Here is a 19,782-nt window from a genome sequence, read left to right on the forward strand (position 1 = left end):
CTTGAACCGTTGTCTCCACTGGTACCGGGTGGATTTGAAGTCCCAAATCGCGTGCCCGCATGCTCCGTTCAGCATCTCCACCCTCCTTGGTTTCACCCAGGAAGTATAATCCTATGAAACCTCCTTTGTTTCACCAAGTTGTACAAACTGGTGTCCTTGTCCCAGCTTTACGTTTTTCCGTCCGGGTTCCGGGTGGTAAGAACAACGTTGTGGCCATAACTTGTGGGTTGAAACGACTGAGTTCAAACTTCCTTCATGAGCGGTCTTCGCTGTAAAAAAATAACTGTCTCTGGGATATACGGTTAATTTGAAAAAGCCACCCTTTTCTCTGATTGGGTAATGCCCTGTCACATGGCATTCCACTAGTAAATATGGAGATGTTGCATTACCATCTCAACGTACCGCCCCAGCTTGTTTACGACTTCACACTGTATAAATTTGCAGTTGAAAAGCAAACGTCCTTGCGTTTCGCTTTTGCCCCGAACACAACAACTGACGCGAGCGACAATAGAAAATACTGTTAGCGGCGATCTTTCTAGAAGTTACTTGTAGATTATAAAAAGGAAAACTGCGTGAGAACACGTGTTATTTGATGATTTTTGATACAAACAAAGGAACAAATACACAAAGCTGCAAAACGTGCCGGCGGCGCCGTCTCGATCCGCGGACTGAGCCAATTTGTGCGGCGGCCAAAGACAGTATGCCCGCCGACCTATAGATTTGCAAGCCGGGGGAGTTGTTAGCTCAATGTTCCGCGTTGTTTTCTAAAACTGAGAGCACCGTCAACCCAGCCTAAAGGTAACAGAAGGATATCGGAAAGGTAAAAATAACGGCGAGGATAAACGCTCGCTTTCCGACAGCTTTTCTCTAACTAAACATAAGAGTGGGTTATGTAAACTGAGCCTATATGTAACGGAAGGATATCGGAAAGGTAGAAATAACTGCAAGGGAAAACGTCCGCTTTCCGGCAGCTTTTCTCTACCTAAACATAAAAGGGGGTTACGCAAACCGAGCCTATATGTAACGGAAGAATATCGGAAAGGTAGAAATAACTGCGAGGGAAAACGCCCGCTTCCCGACAGCATTTCTCTACCTAAACATAAAAGGGGGGAGGTCTCCCCCCTTCTATGTAAACCGAACCTATATTTAACGGAAGAATATCGGAAAGGTAGGAAAAACTGCGAGGGAAAACGTCCGCTTTTCGACAGCTTTTCTCTACCTAAACATAAAAGGGGGTTACGCAAACCGAGCCTATATGTAACGGAATGATATCGGAAAGGTAAAAATTACTGGGAGGATAAACGCCCGCTTTCCGTCAGCTTTTCTCTACCTAAACATAAAAGGGGGGAGGTCTCCCCCCCTTCTATGCAAACCGAACCTATATGTAACGGAAGGATATCGGAAAGGTAGAAATAACTGCGAGGGAAAACGCCCGCTTTCCGACAGCTTTTCTCTACCTAAACATAAAAGGCGGGAGGTCTACCCCCTTCTATGCAAACTAAACCTATATGTAACGGAAGGATTTTGGAAAGGTAGAAATAACTGCGAGGGAAAACGCCCGCTTTCCGAAAGCTTTACTCTACCTAAACATAAAAGGGGGAGACCTCCCCCCTTCTATGTAAACCGAACCTATATGTAACGGAAGGATATCGGAAAGGTAGAAATAACTGCGAGGGAAAACGCCCGCTTTCCGACAGCTTTTCTCAACCTAAACATAAAAGGGGGGAGGTCTCCCCCCTTCTATGTAAACCAAACCTATATGTAACGGAAGAATATCGGAAAGGTAGAAGTAACTGCGAGGGAAAACGTCCGCTTTCCGACAGCTTTTCTCTACCTAAACATAAAAGGGGGTTACGCAAACCGAGCCTATATGTAACGGAAGGATATCGGAAAGGTAGAAATAACTGCGAGGGAAAACGCCCGCTTTCCGACAGCTTTTCTCTACCTAAACATAAGAGGGGGAGGTCTCCCCCCTTCTATGTAAACCAAGCCTAAAGGTAACGGAATGATATCGGAAAGGTAGAAATTACTGCGAGGATAAACGCCCGCTTTCCGTCAGCTTTTCTCTACCCAAACATAAAAGGCGGGAGGTCTCCCCCCTTCTATGTAAACCGAACATATATGTAACGGAAGGATATCGGAAAGGTAGGAATAACTGCGAGGGAAAACGTCCGCTTTCCGGCAGCTTTTCTGTACCTAAACATAAAAGGGGGTTACGCAAACCGAGCCTATATGTAACGGAAGGATATCGGAAAGGTAGAAATAACTGCGAGGGAAAACGCCCGCTTTCCGGCAGCTTTTCTGTACCTATACATAAAAGGGGGTTACGCAAACCGAGCCTATATGTAACGGAATGATATCGGAAAGTTAAAAATTACTGGGAGGATAAACGCCCGCTTTCTGTCAGCTTTTCTCTACCTAAACATAAAAGGGGGGAGGTCTCCCCCCCTTCTATGCAAACCGAACCTATATGTAACGGAAGGATATCGGAAAGGTAGAAATAACTGCGAGGGAAAACGCCCGCTTTCCGACAGCTTTTTTCTACCTTAACATAAAAGGCGGGAGGTCTCCCCCCTTCTATGCAAACTGAACCTATATGTAACGGAAGGATATCGGAAAGGTAGATATAATTGCGAGGGAAAACGCCCGCTTTCCGAAAGCTTTACTCTACCTAAACATAAAAGGGGGGAGGTCTCCCCCCCTTCTATGTAAACCGAATCTATATGTAACGGAAGGATATCGGAAAGGTAGAAATAACTGCGAGGGAAAACGCCCGCTTTCCGGCAGCTTTTCTGTACCTAAACATAAAAGGGGGTTACGCAAACCGAGCCTATATGTAACGGAAGGATATCGGAAAGGTAGAAATAACTGCGAGGGAAAACGCCCGCTTTCCAACAGCTTTTCTCTACCTAAACATAAAAGGGGGGAGGTCTCCCCCCATCTATGTAAACCGAGCCTATAAGTAACGGAATGATATCGGAAAGGTAGACATAACTGCGAGGGAAAACGCCCGCTATCCGGCAGCTTTTCTCTACCTAAACATTAGAGTGGGTTATGTAAACCGAGCCTATATGTAACGGAAGGATATCGGAAAGGTAGAAATAACTGCGAGGGAAAACGCCCGCTTTCCGGCAGCTTTTCTGTATCTAAACATAAAAGGGGGTTACGCAAACCGAGCCTATATGTAACGGAAGGATATCGGAAAGGTAAAAATAACTGCGAGGGAAAACTCCCGCTATCCGGCAGCTTTTCTCTACCTAAACATAAAAGGGGGGAGGTCTCCCCCCATCTATGTAAACCGAGCCTATAAGTAACGGAATGATATCGGAAAGGTAGATATAATTGCGAGGGAAAACGCCCGCTATCCGGCAGCTTTTCTCTACCTAAACATTAGAGTGGGTTATGTAAACCGAGCCTTTATGTAACGGAAGGATATCGGAAAGGTAGAAATAACTGCGAGGGAAAACGTCCGCTTTCCGACAGCTTTTCTCTACCTAAACATAAAAGGGGGGAATATAACTGCTGTTTTTTGTAAGCTGTAGCATAAACACGGATAAAAGAAGATCGACTCCGACGAAGATAGGTATGGACTGTATGTCTAAATTTGCTACAAAGTAGACGTACAATGTGCGTGCACATGCAAGGTGCGTTGTTTAAAAAAAACTGTAACAGAAACGACTTAAGCGGGATCGGTGTTTACTGCAAATGGGTGTATCGTAAAGATCGAAGACCGTTTCGGGTGTATCAGCTATTCTGCAAGATTTTGAAAATTGAGGCACTATTAGTCCCCAGGAGAAAATATATCTGCTTGGAGAATATATTGGTTACTGATGTACCATAATGTTTCATCTATACGATGTATATAAGGATGCTTAAAGTCCATGGAAAGATATAGTATGCATTTAATTCATGTTAACGAACGCGGAAAGGTTGCGGAAAGCTTAAATCTTACTTTCAGCGGCATTAACGGCCCCGTAAACTCTGCTGAAATATTTTCCGACCTTTAATTCTTGTTTACGTCATTCGGAAAGTTTGCTGAAATATTCGATTTCGTGCTGTGTCATTTTCAGTTGATGTATGTTTTTCCTAGCACTGTGGAATGTTCACCCGCCATACTATACAATGTAGTACACTTTTCGTCTCTTTGAAAATTTCGAAAATAAAAGCGCAGTGTTGTCGAGTAGAGTATTTCACTAGTCAAGCTTGGCGGAGAGAACAATATCATCCCTCGGATAGGACGTTAAATGGAGCCACACCTCGAGGACGTAAAAGAACCTACCACACTTACATGTTTCGAAAAGGTTGTGGGGCCTTCCCGATGTGAGTGGATCAAATGAAATCCGGATATGCAGCCTGTCCTCTTCAGGTCTTCAGTACAAACCTGGTGGGTTACGCCATGAGGCGGTTTTATACTGGGTATGCAAGACAACATGTAAAATAAACAATATGCCGTTGAATCTGCGCACATTCTAGAACCATTCTTCTCACAACAACAGAGGGCACATGTAAAAGCAATGAGGCATAAAGGGGAGGAAGGGTCTAGGACACGACCTTCTCATCAGTGGGGCGCACCGTGTGTTGATAAAACAGTGTAGGTGCTCCGGAAAGTCTGCTGGCTCACGGCGTTATATATAAACAGAAATGAGAGCTGCTACGTGTGTTTTGACACGGGAAGATCGTTTGAAATTGGACCGATGTGATCCAAACCTTTCCCGTATGTTCACTGGAAGGTCATCGGTCGATTGGACATGTCATGATGGTGACGAAACAGTTCTTATCCTTTTAGAGTCAATTCCAAGTCACCGAGAGGGTCGTTATTGTCGTCATTTAGAAATATTTTCAATTCTTTGTAATTATTTGTGTAAGGGATTTGATTATTTTGAAATATTTTGAATGTGATTACAACTTTATAGATATTTCCCCGGTTTTATAAAACATAGAAATATTCATGTGGAGTATGATATTTCCAATAGTTTCTCAATAATAGTAACAGCATTCTACCATTATCTACATGCATTATTCTACATAATTAATTGGTATGCGTATGGAGACCCTTTGGAAACATGCCAGTGTCGAGTTACAAGTTGCTTGGACTAGAGGATCCTAGAGCACTGCGAACGAGTGATCTATCTGCACTTCTACTGTGACGTTTTATTCTCCCCGTATCAAATGGCGGCATCAACCTACCCAGGTCACCGTCACGGTGCAGTGCCAAGGGTTTGGCAACCAAGCAGTCTTGGACTGTTTCATTTAATATGTGTGAGCGGTCTTTTCCGAAAAGTGATGTAGACCCAATGCACCATGGTGTAAAAGGAAACATGCATGTATACTTTTGTTAAACTGTGCACTATACGTCTAACAACAAGAAAAAAATGTAGCGGGTAGTCCAATATGGTGCTTTTTACTTTGGATAACGGCTTCGAAAGCTCGAGGCGACTGTTGTTTACCTTATTCTATACTATACTAAAACACGCGGCCTTGAAACTGCAATACAATAATTCATCTGACGGTTGCAAATTGTAGGCATGTTCAAAGGAACAATCAGACCTTGGGAAAGACAGTATTGTTGGCAAAGATTGCTGAGAAGGAGCCGTGACGGGGGGTGCTCAGCTAGGATGTACGGAGAATGGCTAATTGGATTTCTCTTTCTTTGCGTTTGGATTGACGGTAATGCGGCCTGACGGCTTAGTGACCTGACACAAGGGTCACCACAGATGAGCGTTGATCCTAACAAACAAGGAAAAAGTTGTGTGCATTCCAGCTGCACTCCCAGTCTGTTCCGAAAGAGGGTGGTCGTCCAACATACTCTCCAAGCAGAGGTTAGGCTCCGGCTTGTTTTAGACGTTTTTGTCGGGCTTTCTACTTTGCCAAACTTGACTTGGCAACATAGTAAAACCGTGATAAAAAATGAAAGACCGACGAAAACGCCTAAAAAACTAGTCGGAGCCTGATATAATCTTTGCTTGAGAGTAAGTCGAACAGACATTCACACTCTTCCTATAGTCTTTACCAGCCTAACCGCGCCGGCTATAGGGAGAACATTTGCCGGGGGACTTTGACCACGGAGGGTTTCATTCGCAGGCGCAGGATTGCCTATTGGACCCTCACTCCGTAGCCAACTCCCTTTATACAATTCACTCCATTTGTCCGATTTCTACTATTTTCCCAGCGACCCGCGGAGCCTGGTAGTACTCTCCAAGCAGAGCTAGGGTTTCGGCTGGTTTTTAGGCGTTTTTGTCATGCCTTCTACTTTGTCATCGTTTTTGTTGTGTCGCAAACCCAAGGTTTGCGACACAACAAAAACGATGACAAAGTAGAAGGCATGACAAAAACGCCTAAAAACACGTTAAAAACCAACCGAAACCCTAGCTCTGCTTGGAGAGTACCTGGTAGAGGCTACTCTTCCTACACGGCTTGTCTACGTCTGTCCTAAAAGAACACATGGCTATACATGACTCATACATGCTTTCCAATCAGAAGGACTGCTTCAGACACTTGTTAGATCTGTCGCGTACGTACGTTTTTCGAGTGTTGCGAATTCTAACCGTACCAAAACACTTTTACGAAGCGTTTTGTTTCGACCGATTCCTGTTGATTTCTGTTCTATACTTCTGAAAATGCTAAGATCAATCTACATTCCCTCCAATAAGTGTGGTGATATCAGTAACGTTTGCAATATGCAGTCAGAGACAACAAAAATAAAAGTCAGGGAAAAAAGTTGGAAATCAACAAATTTAATATCGTTCAAATCCGATATCAACATTAACATCATATTCTTCATTTGGTGATAACGTGCCTTGGAATAAAACTTAATCACTTGTGAACAACTAGTGATATTCTACATTTGACTTCTATCCGAATATTGAGTGTTAAACGAATAGTGTACAGGAATCTGTTAGATAAAATAGAGGTGCAAGTTACAACAGTGTTAACAAAAAAAAACAGTGTCCTAAATTTGATTGACAACATAGACTCAACTTATGTGACATCTTGGCTAACTCTTACCCTATGCCTACCTCTACGGAAAAAGTGTCGTACAGAACAGTATAACAGCTAAAGCTATTACGAACTTGACTTTGTTAAAACACTACATGAATATCGACCGTATAAATAGTTTTAAGTTACTGCAGTGAAGTTCAAATTGATATAGGCGTTTCAACTTGTGTGACAAAAATGCTGCTTTGGTATAAAATACACAAAAATATCTGTGAAATTCCTGTCAATAACTTTAAAAAACGATGTAAAAATGTAGAGATATTGTTTTTAAAAGTAGAATATAGTAAGAACGGATTTGCTGGAGTATCTACTAAATCTAAGAATGATACATTGTGTACATGTACACAATTGGCTACACCATTTGTAGCCTCACTTGCTTCGTCCGGCTTTGCTAGCAAGCATCTGCTCTTACTCTCACCGAGGAGGTTCAAAATGTCAAGACCAAAGGCAACGCCTGGTGACCGAGGCTGCCACTTTGTACATGATAGACCAAGTCTCTATATCAAGGCTAGCCCTGAAAAAGTCTCCGGTCGGCGTTTTAAATTTGCCGATTAACCACTGTTTTGTGAGGCGAGTGTACAGTTCTTGCATAGTTTCTCAAGTGCGCTTGTGTCACCTGTTCTTATTGGTTCGTTTAAGTTCTCTGAAACCAATACAGACTTAAAGTCTATTTTGAATGGTCAGCTACAATAAGTCTTTGGATGTTGAATTGTTGATACAGCGAAGCCTCTGAAACATTGTTGTTAGCTCACTGCCTTGAGTTTTTGTGTCCACAGTTACTCCACACTCCTGTTTGATTTCACCTCTGTTGCCTTATTTTACAACCGCATGCGCATAACCCGTATCTCCGCAAAGTCTGGAATTACATCAAATCCCCTACGCGGCGTTAGTGACGTTCTCGTCTATATCAGTCCCTCGCTATACATGCGTGGCTAGGTAGGAGTTTTGTGGGTCTCCCGCGTCCGATAATCTCATGGTGCTGCCGACTAGCGGTTGTTCCCCGAACCGCCCGTTAACGGCGATGGGTTTGAACGCCCGCCGACTGTCCAGCGAGTCGAAGTAGTCGCTGTGGTACGCCGGGTTGCTGTGCGTGTGGTAGTTGATGATCTGGCTACCGCGCATGCTTGGATGGTCGATGCTGCCCGTGTCTGAGGAATTGGCGGCCTCCTTTGAGGTCAGTGGCGGGGCGCCCACGTGATGATCCGTGTGGATGGCGGGAGGGAGCGTGGTGCTGAGGGGGTAACTGCGCATGTACGTGTTCTGCGGCAACTCGCTGCCCGGACTGGACTTTCTAGGCCGAGAGTTGACCGTAGACCTCGGCCTGCTTCGAGGCTTGTTGAAACGACAGAAGCAAAACACGAGAGCGGCGATGAGTAAGGCGGAGAGAAACGAGGCGATGACTATGAGACTGAATTCCGTCACCGTCAGAACGACCGCGTCTGCCGCGGTTTCTGACGGGCACGTGACCGACGCTGTGTCGTTCGTGACGTTCGGAGCGACCGTCCAGGTAGCGAAGGCGAACCCTGCGGCGTTTGACGCCATACAGACGTACGAGCCCGCGTCCTCCTCGCTGACGTTAAGGACGAGAACAGCGCCGTCACGACGCAAGGTGACGTCTTCAGTCGACGACTCGACGGTGACGTTCTCTCCGCGGGCGGTAGTAACGGCTATCTCGGGGACTGGGAAGCCTTCCGCCGTACACTGGAACGACAGCATCCCGCCGGGGCCCGGTAGGATGTCGTCCCCGTAGAACTCGACAGTCGGTTCCGTGCACAGGAGCCGCTCCAAGACCACGTCGTCCAAAACTCGTCCCTCTAAGTTGTCCGGCGCCGCGCAGACGATCTGGTTCTTGATGGTTGAGGCGGTGTTGAGTCTGAGCCACAGGGACGCCGCCTGCATGCTGCAGTCACACTCCCACGGGTTGTTCGTCATCTCAAGGTTAGGGATGTCTCCGAGAACCTCGAACCCTTCGATCGGCAGCGTCTTCAAGGAGTTGAAGCGAAGTCTGAGCGTGTTGAGCTGCAGGAGTTGTTTTAAGACGCTGTAAGGCATCTCCGAGATGGTGTTGTTACTGAGGTTGATTTCCTGCACCGCTGCCAGGCTGGAGAAGGCGTACTGCCCCACGGAGGTGATGTTGTTAGCGGCCAAGTTCAGAGTCTGTAAGCTCGTCATGCCGTTTAGACTGAAATCGCCCAAGGCGACAATCTCGTTATTTTGCAGTTCAAGGTTCTGAAGTCCGGATAAGCCACTGAATCCGTTTGTGTCGATCGTTTCTAAGTCGTTGTCGTATAGAGTGAGAATCGTTAGGGAGGTGAGTCCTGGAAACGCGTTCTCGGTGATCCTCACCACCTGGTTCCCGCTCAGGTAAAGCTCCTGCAGTGCGCTCAACTCTCGCAAGGCGGCGGGAACGGTCTGCAACAGGTTGTTTTCCAGGCGAAGTTCCGTGAGGGACGTCAATCCGACGAACGCGTTACTGGTTACGGTGCTGATCAAATTATCCTGGAGATACAGCTTAGTCAGCGATCGCAGATCATCGAACAGAAAATCCCCCAACGACGTGATCTCGTTCTCATACAAGTGCAGTTCCTCGACCTCTGTGATCCCGGAGAAAGATCCCTGCTCAAGCGATCCTATTTGGTTCCTGTAGAGGTGGAGTTCCGTTAGCTTCACCATGCCGCGAAACATGTTCGCCGTTACGGCGGTCAGGTTATTCTCGGTCAAGTACAAGTTCGTCAAGTTCTCCAGCTTCAGAAACGTGTTTGGTAGGATGGTGTCGATGGGGTTGTTAGTGAGGGTTAACCATTCCAACAGCCCGAGGTTTAAGAAGGAGGTGGGACTCAGAGTTTGTATTTCGTTGTTCTCTAAGAATAGACGCACTGTGTCGGTGGGGATGGCTGTCGGTACGTCGGTTAGTTGGTTTTCCGTGCAGAAGACGTACGTGTTGGTACACTGGCATGGCGTCGGGCAGGTCTGCGCGCTGCATGACGGGAGGGATGTCACCAGGAGGGACACAGCCAGGATCGACAAACAAGTTTTCCTTACTGACGTCATGTTTGCTGAAGGTGTCGTCACAGAGACTCACTTCCGATGGACGTGGTTTCAACGGACCTGCAACAGAAGAGAAAATGTTTGTTGGTCACGCATGTACACACAGAAGCAGAAGTCATGGAATGTCACTTCCTTCTGAGTCACCAAAGCCTACAACCAACCCTTCTTTGGTTACTACATCTAACCAGTCAAGTATGCATACACAGAGTCCTAAGTGCCACTTCCTTGTGAGTCACCTACAATAAACTCTTCTTTGATAAGTCAATAAAGGTTTAACAGCCAGTTAATGCGATACGCAAAACGACTGTTACTCAAGCAAATGTATAAAATTTTGAAACAGTTAGCGACTGTTTCAATATTTCATCCAGTTGCCTGAATTGAGTAACAGTCATTTGGTTGGAAACCCTTCTTTGGTTATCCTACCTCAGAATCTAATCAATCAATCAAAGTTCCTGTATAGTATTTCCCATCCGTAATTCTTTATGGTGTCTTTGCTTTTAGTAATTGTCAAACACTCCAATCAGAGGTTAGGCTCCGACTTCATTGTTTTGAAGTCGTTCTAGGCGTTTTCGTCGGGCTTTTTATCATCAATTTTGATAAGTTTTGTCCAAGCCCAAAAGAAAACCTGACAAAACAGTAAGCCCGACAAAAACGCAACAAAATACATAAAAAACAAGCCGGAGCCGAACCTCTGCTTGGAAAATAGCATTGTTTCCATTCATTCCTATAAAGTTCAGCGACTTGAATCCTAGGCTCTGCCAGTCTTCGCGGGTCACTGGGAAAATAGTAGAAATTGGCCAAATAGAGTCAATTGTATGAAGGGGGTTGGCTATGGAGAGAGGGTCTAATATTGCAACCCTACGAATGTAACCCTCCAATGGCTCCATGGCCAAAGTCCCCCGGCAAATATTCTCCCTATAGCCGGCGCGGTTAGTTTGGTAGAGACTACATGAATCCTGTGATATTTCCCAGATGCACAGCCGTGTCAGTTTAACATGTTCTATATTGTTTTCGTGCCCGTTCTTCTGCCCTAGATATGAGATTACGTGCCACAATGTTATCGACGTGAACTTGGACCTTGGTCAGTCCATCTATCCGTTATCAACATAACGTTGTCGGGTTTTACAAACAACATGTGGGACAAACAGTAAATAACCAGAGTTATACATGCTGCGTTGGTCTTTATCTTTAAAAGTCTGAGCAGACGTGAAGATAGATGTCATGTATCTGGCCAGCGAAATCTGTTTGGAGCTAAACTTAACTGTACTTCATGCGCAGTGCACAATAACGCTATACAATACATTGAAACCACTATCCTAAACGATAAACCATGCTTAAGTGTGTGAAAATAGACCAATGAAAGAAAAATAAACAGACAGACAGACACAGTACTACAGTGATGACGATGACACTGACTTTAAGTATCAATGGGGAAATACCTGTCGAAATAACGGGACAGAAAGGTATCCAGGTTCGGCTAACAAGGTGTTCTTCCGCTGATCGTAACAGGAACGACAGGTGAATTGTATCGAACGGAAATCGAACTCTGGACCCTCACATTTACACGGGACAGGGAGGGTCGCCAAAAATACTCGCTATCCGCTGAACTACGAACGCTAATCTATCGCCCTTTCACCCCGATATTGTCGATCGTAGAATCAATAGTACAAAAGCTGATGCACGTTAAGTGATTAAAACAACTGAAATTCATTCCTGGCACAGGTTGGCAAACTATTAGGAGGAAGACACACGACAAACATAAATAGGTTTCTGGTCTTCCCTGCATGTTATTTTTGCCTCCCTCCCTTTTTCCATGCCGTTGCTTAATGATTTATTTCTTATGAATATGTGCAAATATGCAAGTAACAAAACTACCTAAGTTTAATCATGCTGTCCCGGTTCTTCTGTTTGCAAGGCGAACACTCTACTCACTAGGCCATTGCACCGATGTACATGTACAATGATTTTAACCCGGTTCTGTTCGAAAGAAAATGTGGGACAGAAAGTTTACACACATTATGAACATTAATACTAAATTCTTTTCTTCTTTAGTTCCTTCCTACATTCTCCCTTGTTCCTATATTCCCTCTTGAAATGTCAACGTTGTTTGGACATTTTTGTTTTCGTCCGTCACCTACAAATGTGTCTTTGACATTGAATTTGCTTTAGACAAGGGGGTAGAAATACCAAAGTCACGAGTGTCCAACAAGGACTTAACGGATGACTTTGGTGTCACTGTTTATAAATGGATGTCGTTTTTATACCTTCACAACTCTGTGTAGTTATTCTCGAGTAGTTGTTCCAAGTGTCCTTATGTCACCTTTGCCCGCACATTCAGGTCAAGTACACTATGTTATGTCCCTAGTCAGGTTTGTTTGAGTAGTTAAAGTTCAATGGTACTTGTGTCAGACGAAAGGGCTTGTCAAGCCTCTTTTCAATTCAATCCCATGCCGGCCACCGTCAACAATGTGATGAACTTAATTATGTGTTGTAAAAGTGGACCGTTAAAAAGTTTGACAATGCAGGGAGAAAATTACCACGCCAAAGTCTGCAATCTGCTATTTTCAATGATACTCTCATGACTGAAGCTGACGTCCGTTGGTCAAAGCAAAAAAAGAAAAAAAAATCAAAATCAAAATCATAGATACCCAGGGGAAACTTTTAGCTTATTTTACCGATGTGTAACGTAAACACATATACAAGTAGCTATACTTGCTCCGATAATAGCCTCTACCAGGCTCCGCGGATGGCTGGGAAAACAGTAGAAATTGGCCTAATAGAGTGAATTGTATGAAGATAGTCGGCTACGGAGAGAGAGGGTCAAATCTACAATCCTGCGATTGCAATTCTGGGCCTGCGAATGAAACCCTCGATGGCCAAACTCCCCTGGCAAATATTTTCCCTATAGCCGGCGCGGTAAGTCTGGTAGAGGCTACTCCGATAACACCTAATTACGTGAATATGGCCGGACTTTATGGTCATTACACGGGCAATACCATGGTCAATATTGACCAGTACGACAGGCGAAGGCCATATAAATGAACATACTCTGGCGCTGCGCGGGCCAAAGTCAGGGCGAGCTTGTGCGAGGTGCCGTTTGTGACAAGGTAACAGCTCAACAGGTGAGATTCTGGGATTTAGAAATTATTCCACTCATACGACAAACTAGTAGGTGTCTGTGGGGAAGGTTGCTATTTCGTCAATCTTCGGCATAAGGATAAACATTAATGCCGATTGCGACGAGTATTTTGTCCCCTTTAGCCTGAGTACCATCCTCCGTAGTAACTCCGTGGTTAGCAAGCGAAAAGCATTGAGCCAGTTCTGCAGTCACTGTGGAGGATGGTACTCAGGCTATGTCCCCTTAACGTTGATTGGCTAACTTTGAGCGCCGTGCACGCGGGATACAGAAACGGTTTAAAATTAAAAGTGGTCCGATTCTTTCTTGAAAAAAGAAGAATTTCGTCGAAACCGGTCTCGGCACTGTCATTTTGCCTACGCCACGGATGATATTATGCCGCAGGACAAGTTCCGGTGGCGTGTGTCACAACAGTTCCAACTCGCTTCACATTCTTGTTGAATTTCTGCCCGGTTCCCTTCACGGCGCACCTGTTGTGTTTACCTGTCCGCCGATGTTTGAACAATAGTTCCACTGTTGACCGTCCGCTTTCAGCCTACACAAACTGGGACAAGCGCCCGGCTTACACCACCCGCATTCGGAAACCTCGGATCGTGTTCTAACTCAGGTTCTGTCACAAGCTAGGGCTAAATAAAGAACGCTACCAGTCGTTAATAGGCAGACTGTGTGTATGACAGATTAAAGTAGTTTGCAGAGTCTAAAGCCTGAAACATGCTTTGTTATTGTTGACAACAACAAGCTCAACAGATCGCGATCGGTCTAACCAAGTCCCAGGTCTAATCTAGCTTCTACCAGGCCCCGCGGATGGCTGGAAAAATAGTAGAAACTGGCCCAATTGAGTGAATGGAGTGCTAAGGGAGTCGGCTACGGAGAGAGGGTCCAATATGCCATCGGCGGCAGAGCGGCAAATTGTATCACTATATGCATTTTTTCTGTCTATTTGGCCAATTTCTACTCTTTCCAGCCGGCTCTGGAACCTGGTAGAAGCTAGGTCTAACCAGTTAACATTAACAACTCTTCGTCGCTTGAAAATTTTGTTACAAACAGAATTAAGACTTCTTTTTGACGCTAAAATTGTACAAATATCTGTAAATACCCAACTGTTGCTGGGAGCGTGGTCAGTGGGCGATTATGTGACCTTGGGGGAATTGAAACAATTTGCCTTTGGCGAAAACACTTGGCTACGCCACGACAGAACGACTCAAGCGACGCGTCTCCACGGAAAACGACAACAAAAGACGACGCACGGAGGGCCCGAAGTCAAACAGGCTCAGTCACGGCGAAAGACAAATGATCTAAACACAGAAGCTTGAACTGAACGCGTCATTTAACCAGCACAATGCTAACCCAATTACCAGCAGTTCACAAGAGAAAATCAACCTCCCGACACCCTGGACTGGTTGCTGATTAAATTTTGTGACTTTAGTAGGGTTTAGCGATCTTTGTTTTACGCATGTCCAAACATTTGATAACTGATAGATATCGTCTTGTGTAATAGTCAACTACAGACTTCTCTCACTGTTTTACGAAAGTCACAGATCAGACAAATGAAGGGCGAACAATTTGCCAGAGGGGTTCAGCTTAAGCCTTCTTTGCAGGGGAGCGCTGATTCGCGATTTGTTTCAGCATATGGGCCAAGTTCTAATGCAAGGGAGATCTTTCTACTCCTAGAAGGCTTGCGAAGGAGGCTAGTTCAACTATAGACTCACCTCATGTCAAATTTGATAACTAGCCAAGTGGTAGTTTTAGTCGCGTAGTGTTGCATGCACTTCTTTCCAAACGATTTGTTCAGACGTTTGTATTTTACCAAGGAGGTTTTATCAAGGACACAGTTCAACGAACTCTTTAAACGTGTACCTATCTTGACTGCGGAAGGATAATGTACTTAGAGTAGACTCTAATCGGGCGAAAAATAATCCCAGGCTACATTTTCCCCGACGGGATCATGTGGCCTGATCGGGAATTGGATTGAACCCGGGAGGCAGACAAAATAGGGGATAATTATTACATTCCATTCCATTCCGGGACCAAGACGACAATCTCCAAGCAGATGTCAATCTCCCGCGTCAATGTCCGCGGGGCAGCGGGCCTTTATGATAGTAACTACGCCGGCTATAGCGACAATATTTGTCAGGCAGGCTCCTAGGACATGCAGGATGGCAGATTGGACCCTCTCTCTGTAGCCGACTCCCTTAGCATACTATTCACTCTATTTGGCCAATTTCTACTATTTTCCCAACCATCCGTGGGGCCTGGCAGAGGCTATCTTTATGATACCAACAACGCTTATGTACACAGGGTAAAACTAGTCTGTGAAGATGTTTGAATGACTAATTAACTTGTTCTGTGCAATACTTGAAGTTATGATACTGTTTTGTTACTGAAATGTAGTCTTTGAAATTGTTTGACTCAAGAACACAGAGAGTGCTGGCTGAACCAACAGCTTGAGAAACCAAACCTCCTTGGAGAAACGTTACGATTTTGCCTTTCCCCGATGGGATCATGTGGCCTGATCGGGGATTGGATTGAACCCGGGAGGCAGACAAAATAGCGGATAATTATTACATTCCATCGCGGAACCAAGACGACAAATCTCCAAGCAGATGTAAAAAAGTGAATCGCGAATCTGGACTATGAGTATCCTGTATCAATTTTAAGATGACAACGGTCACACGCTTGATGATCCTTGATTCCAGACGATGCCGAGTAATACATGTTTGCCATTTTGTGTATTTTTGTTGGCATTTTCTTGGTTACGCATGATACACGTAATACGAAATTGGCAGCGACAGAGGTATCAAGAACAGATATTCGATTATAGCTGGCAGTGTTTACATAACGGAGAGACTGTGGACTGACCTTTGCTGGTGTTGTGCTTTCTGTGGAGTATAAAGTTTAACGTAGTTTGGCTACGTCTGCCTTGGTTCCTTATCTTTTCGTAGATGTTGAGAGAAAGTATTGTTATCTCTCCATGTTCTATCGTTTAATTTACATGTGTGATGATGTGATCTAGTAAGATGGCTAATTTGAGAAATTGAGAGGGAACACTAGAAAGCCATGAGGGCGTAACAAGAGCTCTTATGTCTGTCGCGAAACTAGGCCACTTGGGCCGGAGTAAACACGCCGATCCGCCATCTTGAATCACCTGTTGAGACAAGTGAGTCATTGGATGAACGGCTCGAATCTTCTAAACCACACAACTGGTACTTTTCTGTTCGGAATTAGGCATGTCATCAGCTTTTTTGGTTTTCGAGCGCCTTTAATTTGTTTTCGTGGCATCTTTCCTGTCTAAAACGTGCGACTAATTGATTTTTTGTATACTTCATTTCCCGATAAAATCCAACAACGAAGGCAATCAAAGCTCACTTAGCTTCCATCCAGTTTCAAACATACGTGTTTACACTCTTAATGTAGGTAAACATGACAGGGGCGCCTTAAAGCACATCATGACCATATATGGGGTTACATTGATCGTCAATAAATACACAGTAAAATATTTCGGCATTTTAAAGTAAATATTTGACTTTTGTAATGTTTCAACGTTTTCTAGGTACTGTATGTTTGTCTGTTATTGTGGCAAATTGTAAAGCACCGGTCCTCTTCAATCGTGACTCTGTTGTCTGTAAACATGTCGACATTTTTGGACTAGTCATTACTATTACATGATGGTGAATCATTAAACTGCAGTGTGCTATCTTCGCCATGAGTTGATGTAAATGTATGAATCATTCATCAAAGTTGTAAATGCATTGTTGCAATGCATGTAGTCTATTTTCGAAGACAACAAGAGACTACACTGCTGTCGTAATAAACCAAGGAGGTTTAGAAAATCAAGGAGGTTTATTTTAAACCTCCTTGAGAAAATAGAAGGCTTGTATTTTGTTAGCTTCTTGAATCAACTGAACAGCCCCGACCTACCTACAAAAAAAGGGAAAAATCGACCTTTTTGGATTCGATAAACTTACTCCTCATATACTTTTCTGGCTTATTTTCTCCAGGGGGTCTTTTAGCTTCTTGTTTTCTCGAAGGGGCGTGTTCTTTGTCACTCGGTGGTGACACATGGTAACAGACCTTAGAAGGACACAGTGGGGCTCTTTTTTGTGAAGCGCTCAACCGAATATGTTGATCGAGCATTCATTATTACTTAGCGACCTGTGATAGACTCTACAATGTAAACATTGTTGTTTACGAGCTTTAGAAGGGCTAAAGTTAGACACAGTAAAAAACCTGTAGTGTATAGATCTCGTGGGAATATTTGTTTCTAAACGTTATCTTTTTCGTGCGTTTGTCCTTTTTTCACAGCATGGCGTTAATTTAGAAATCCACGGGGAAGTATCATAGGGTGCCATTGTTTCGGAGGGGATAATCTCCTTATAGCAAGAATGGCAACAACTAGACTGGAAAGAATAGGAGGCATTGTTGGGAAATTACACAAGGGAGAAAAAACGCTGGGAAAATGAGAAGTCGTGCCGTTTTGTGGGAGGAATTTTCGACCACTCGGGAACATGTTCTGCAATGACATACCAGTACGTCTGTAAGGGGACGGTGTTTTTGGGGATACAAAATTCTCGGGAACTTGTACCAAAACACAGCGTCACAGAGTGCTTACTGTGAACAAGCCGTCTTTCACAAGTCCGTGTTATGGTCCACAGAACGGTGCTTTGGTATTGAGAAAAAGGGAGCCCATAGATCAACACCCTCACGCCTTTCCCCGAATGGATATACTAGTATGACGCGAGGAAAGCTTTCAAGGCCTTCACGCCTGGAAGACTTTTAGCGTTACAGAAATATTTTGTAGGCGAAACTCTCTACGTGCGTAGTTGGGCTGAAACAACCAGCATGGTCTTGTATCCACAAATACTGTACCAATATTTGAATACCTCGTAGTAAATCACAGTCAAGTATATCATAAAGGTCGGGTAGGTAAACATGCGACGCAAGAGATATTTCCGTCGTCCCATGAACAGTTGACACGCCAAGGTGACACCAAGTAGTGACGAAGAAGGGTTCACAATAAAACAGAACACGAAATACAAATGTTCTTCTCTCTGGGTCGATTTCTACACTACTAGCTGATGCTTCCTAAACCAAAATTAACCTAAGCAATCATATTCCCGCGTTACACTCACCCAAACATCCAACCACCTGGAAGAGTTGGGGGACTAGACTCAAGCAAGGGCGTAATACAAGCCTTGGTACAAGCGATTACCGTCCGTCTGTAAACATGGCGTCTGTCGTTCACGCCGTGGACACCTGTACGGCACTACAAACCTTTGGACTACAAACAAATATTCGGTCGCAAACAGACGCTTTAAATGGACGCTACCTGCGGAAATGGGTTGACAGCCTTCATAACAAGGAATCCCTCCCATAACACAAGAACTTGGCGCCTACTGACTGATACAGTCGCAGTCTGTATGTACACAACACAGTACACTACTGGACACACATCCAGACGAACTACGAGCGTATAGAAGCAGAACTTTAGGACGGCATAAAACACTCACCGTGTAGGACACTTAGATAACAGGTGTGACACCGTCGTTTGTAGTTTTTAGTCGCAGATGTCAGTGATGCCCCGTCCTGAGGGGGAGGGGGGTAGAGACAGTACCAGTGTGTAACGGTGACACCGTAACCCGTCACGCCCGGCCAGGCGGGAAGCACAGGTACAGGGACGCGCCGCCAGGTAACGTATGACTGCTCACCTGGCACGGGGGCCGCTTCTTCTCATCTCTGACCCGCCTTTGTCGGCCGAGCAAACACCGCGTTGTCCCGTTGTGTTTACTCCGAACTCGGCGTGGGTAAACAGCAGAGGGTGGAGCTCAGGTCCCGCCGCGCCCTGTCCCTCCCAGCCGCTAGCCTCTACCAGGCTCCGCCGGATGGCTGGAAAAATAGTAGAAATTGGCCGTAATAGAGTGAATAGTGTGCCAAGGGAGTTAGCTACGGAGGGAGTACATTCTACCGTCGATGGCAGAATGTACTCCCTCCGTAGCTAACTCCCTTGGCACACTATTCACTCTATTACGGCCAATTTCTACTATTTTTCCAGCCATCCGGCGGAGCCTGGTAGAGGCTACCCAGCCGCGCTAACGGACCAACAAAGCGTCTCTAATTCATGCAGATGACTCCCGGGGTCACGCGGGGCAATAACTTGCGGAATTCGGCATGTTTGTTGGGGTTGTGCTTGTGAGATGTCAGAGGTCGCATGTAAACACTCACCACGCGATTGAAGTAGGTACATGTAGTACCTTATTGTTGATGAGGTCACTGGTCCTACCTGGTCCACACCTAGGCGGCCAAGGAACGAACGCACACCTTGACCTAACATCTGGTCGAGAAAGCGATTAGAGATGGTCCGGATTCAATGAATGAATGAAGACCTTTATTGTATGTTCATGCCCCGGGGCTTAATTAATACAGGTCAAACCTAACTATTAAACATCTAAGTGACATGTACAGTGAAATATGTACAGTACATTATGTAAACATACATGGTAGAAGAAAGTGATAAGCTATTAGCTAATCTAGTAAAGTCAACTTCTTCTCGCTTCTTTGTACATGTGTAGATGTATAATGATAATCTTTATTTACCCATTCGTGCT

At 44.8% G+C, this 19,782-nt stretch overlaps 2 protein-coding genes across 4 annotated transcripts in view; one reads left to right on the forward strand and one right to left on the reverse strand.

The window, feature by feature from the left end:
• LOC136437307 (cytoglobin-2-like) overlaps nucleotides 1–19,782 on the forward strand; it is a 29,330-nt gene that overhangs the window by 2,580 nt on the left and 6,968 nt on the right. The gene's annotated exons all lie outside the window — the stretch shown is intronic.
• LOC136437273 (carboxypeptidase N subunit 2-like) lies at nucleotides 6,719–19,030 on the reverse strand. Of its 3 annotated transcripts, none has more exons than XM_066431763.1 (2): nucleotides 18,886–19,030; nucleotides 6,719–10,104 (listed from the first exon to the last, which is right to left on the reverse strand). In XM_066431763.1, exon 2 carries the CDS (start codon nucleotides 10,045–10,047, stop codon nucleotides 7,915–7,917), a length of 2,133 nt encoding a protein of 710 aa, XP_066287860.1. In that variant the 5' UTR covers nucleotides 10,048–10,104; nucleotides 18,886–19,030; the 3' UTR covers nucleotides 6,719–7,914. The 3 variants fall into 3 exon arrangements, with proteins under 3 accessions (XP_066287860.1, XP_066287859.1, XP_066287861.1); XM_066431762.1 differs by having other exon boundaries at nucleotides 18,688–19,030; XM_066431764.1 differs by lacking the exon at nucleotides 18,886–19,030 and adding an exon at nucleotides 11,484–11,615.

The sequence above is a fragment of the Branchiostoma lanceolatum genome, chromosome 6, assembly GCF_035083965.1.
Source record: "Branchiostoma lanceolatum isolate klBraLanc5 chromosome 6, klBraLanc5.hap2, whole genome shotgun sequence".
Classification (NCBI taxonomy): domain Eukaryota; kingdom Metazoa; phylum Chordata; class Leptocardii; order Amphioxiformes; family Branchiostomatidae; genus Branchiostoma; species Branchiostoma lanceolatum.

Bases quoted from the DNA above. Each gene is read 5' to 3' on its own strand.
- LOC136437273 (XM_066431763.1), bottom strand. From the start codon at position 10,047: ATGACGTCAGTAAGGAAAACTTGTTTGTCGATCCTGGCTGTGTCCCTC.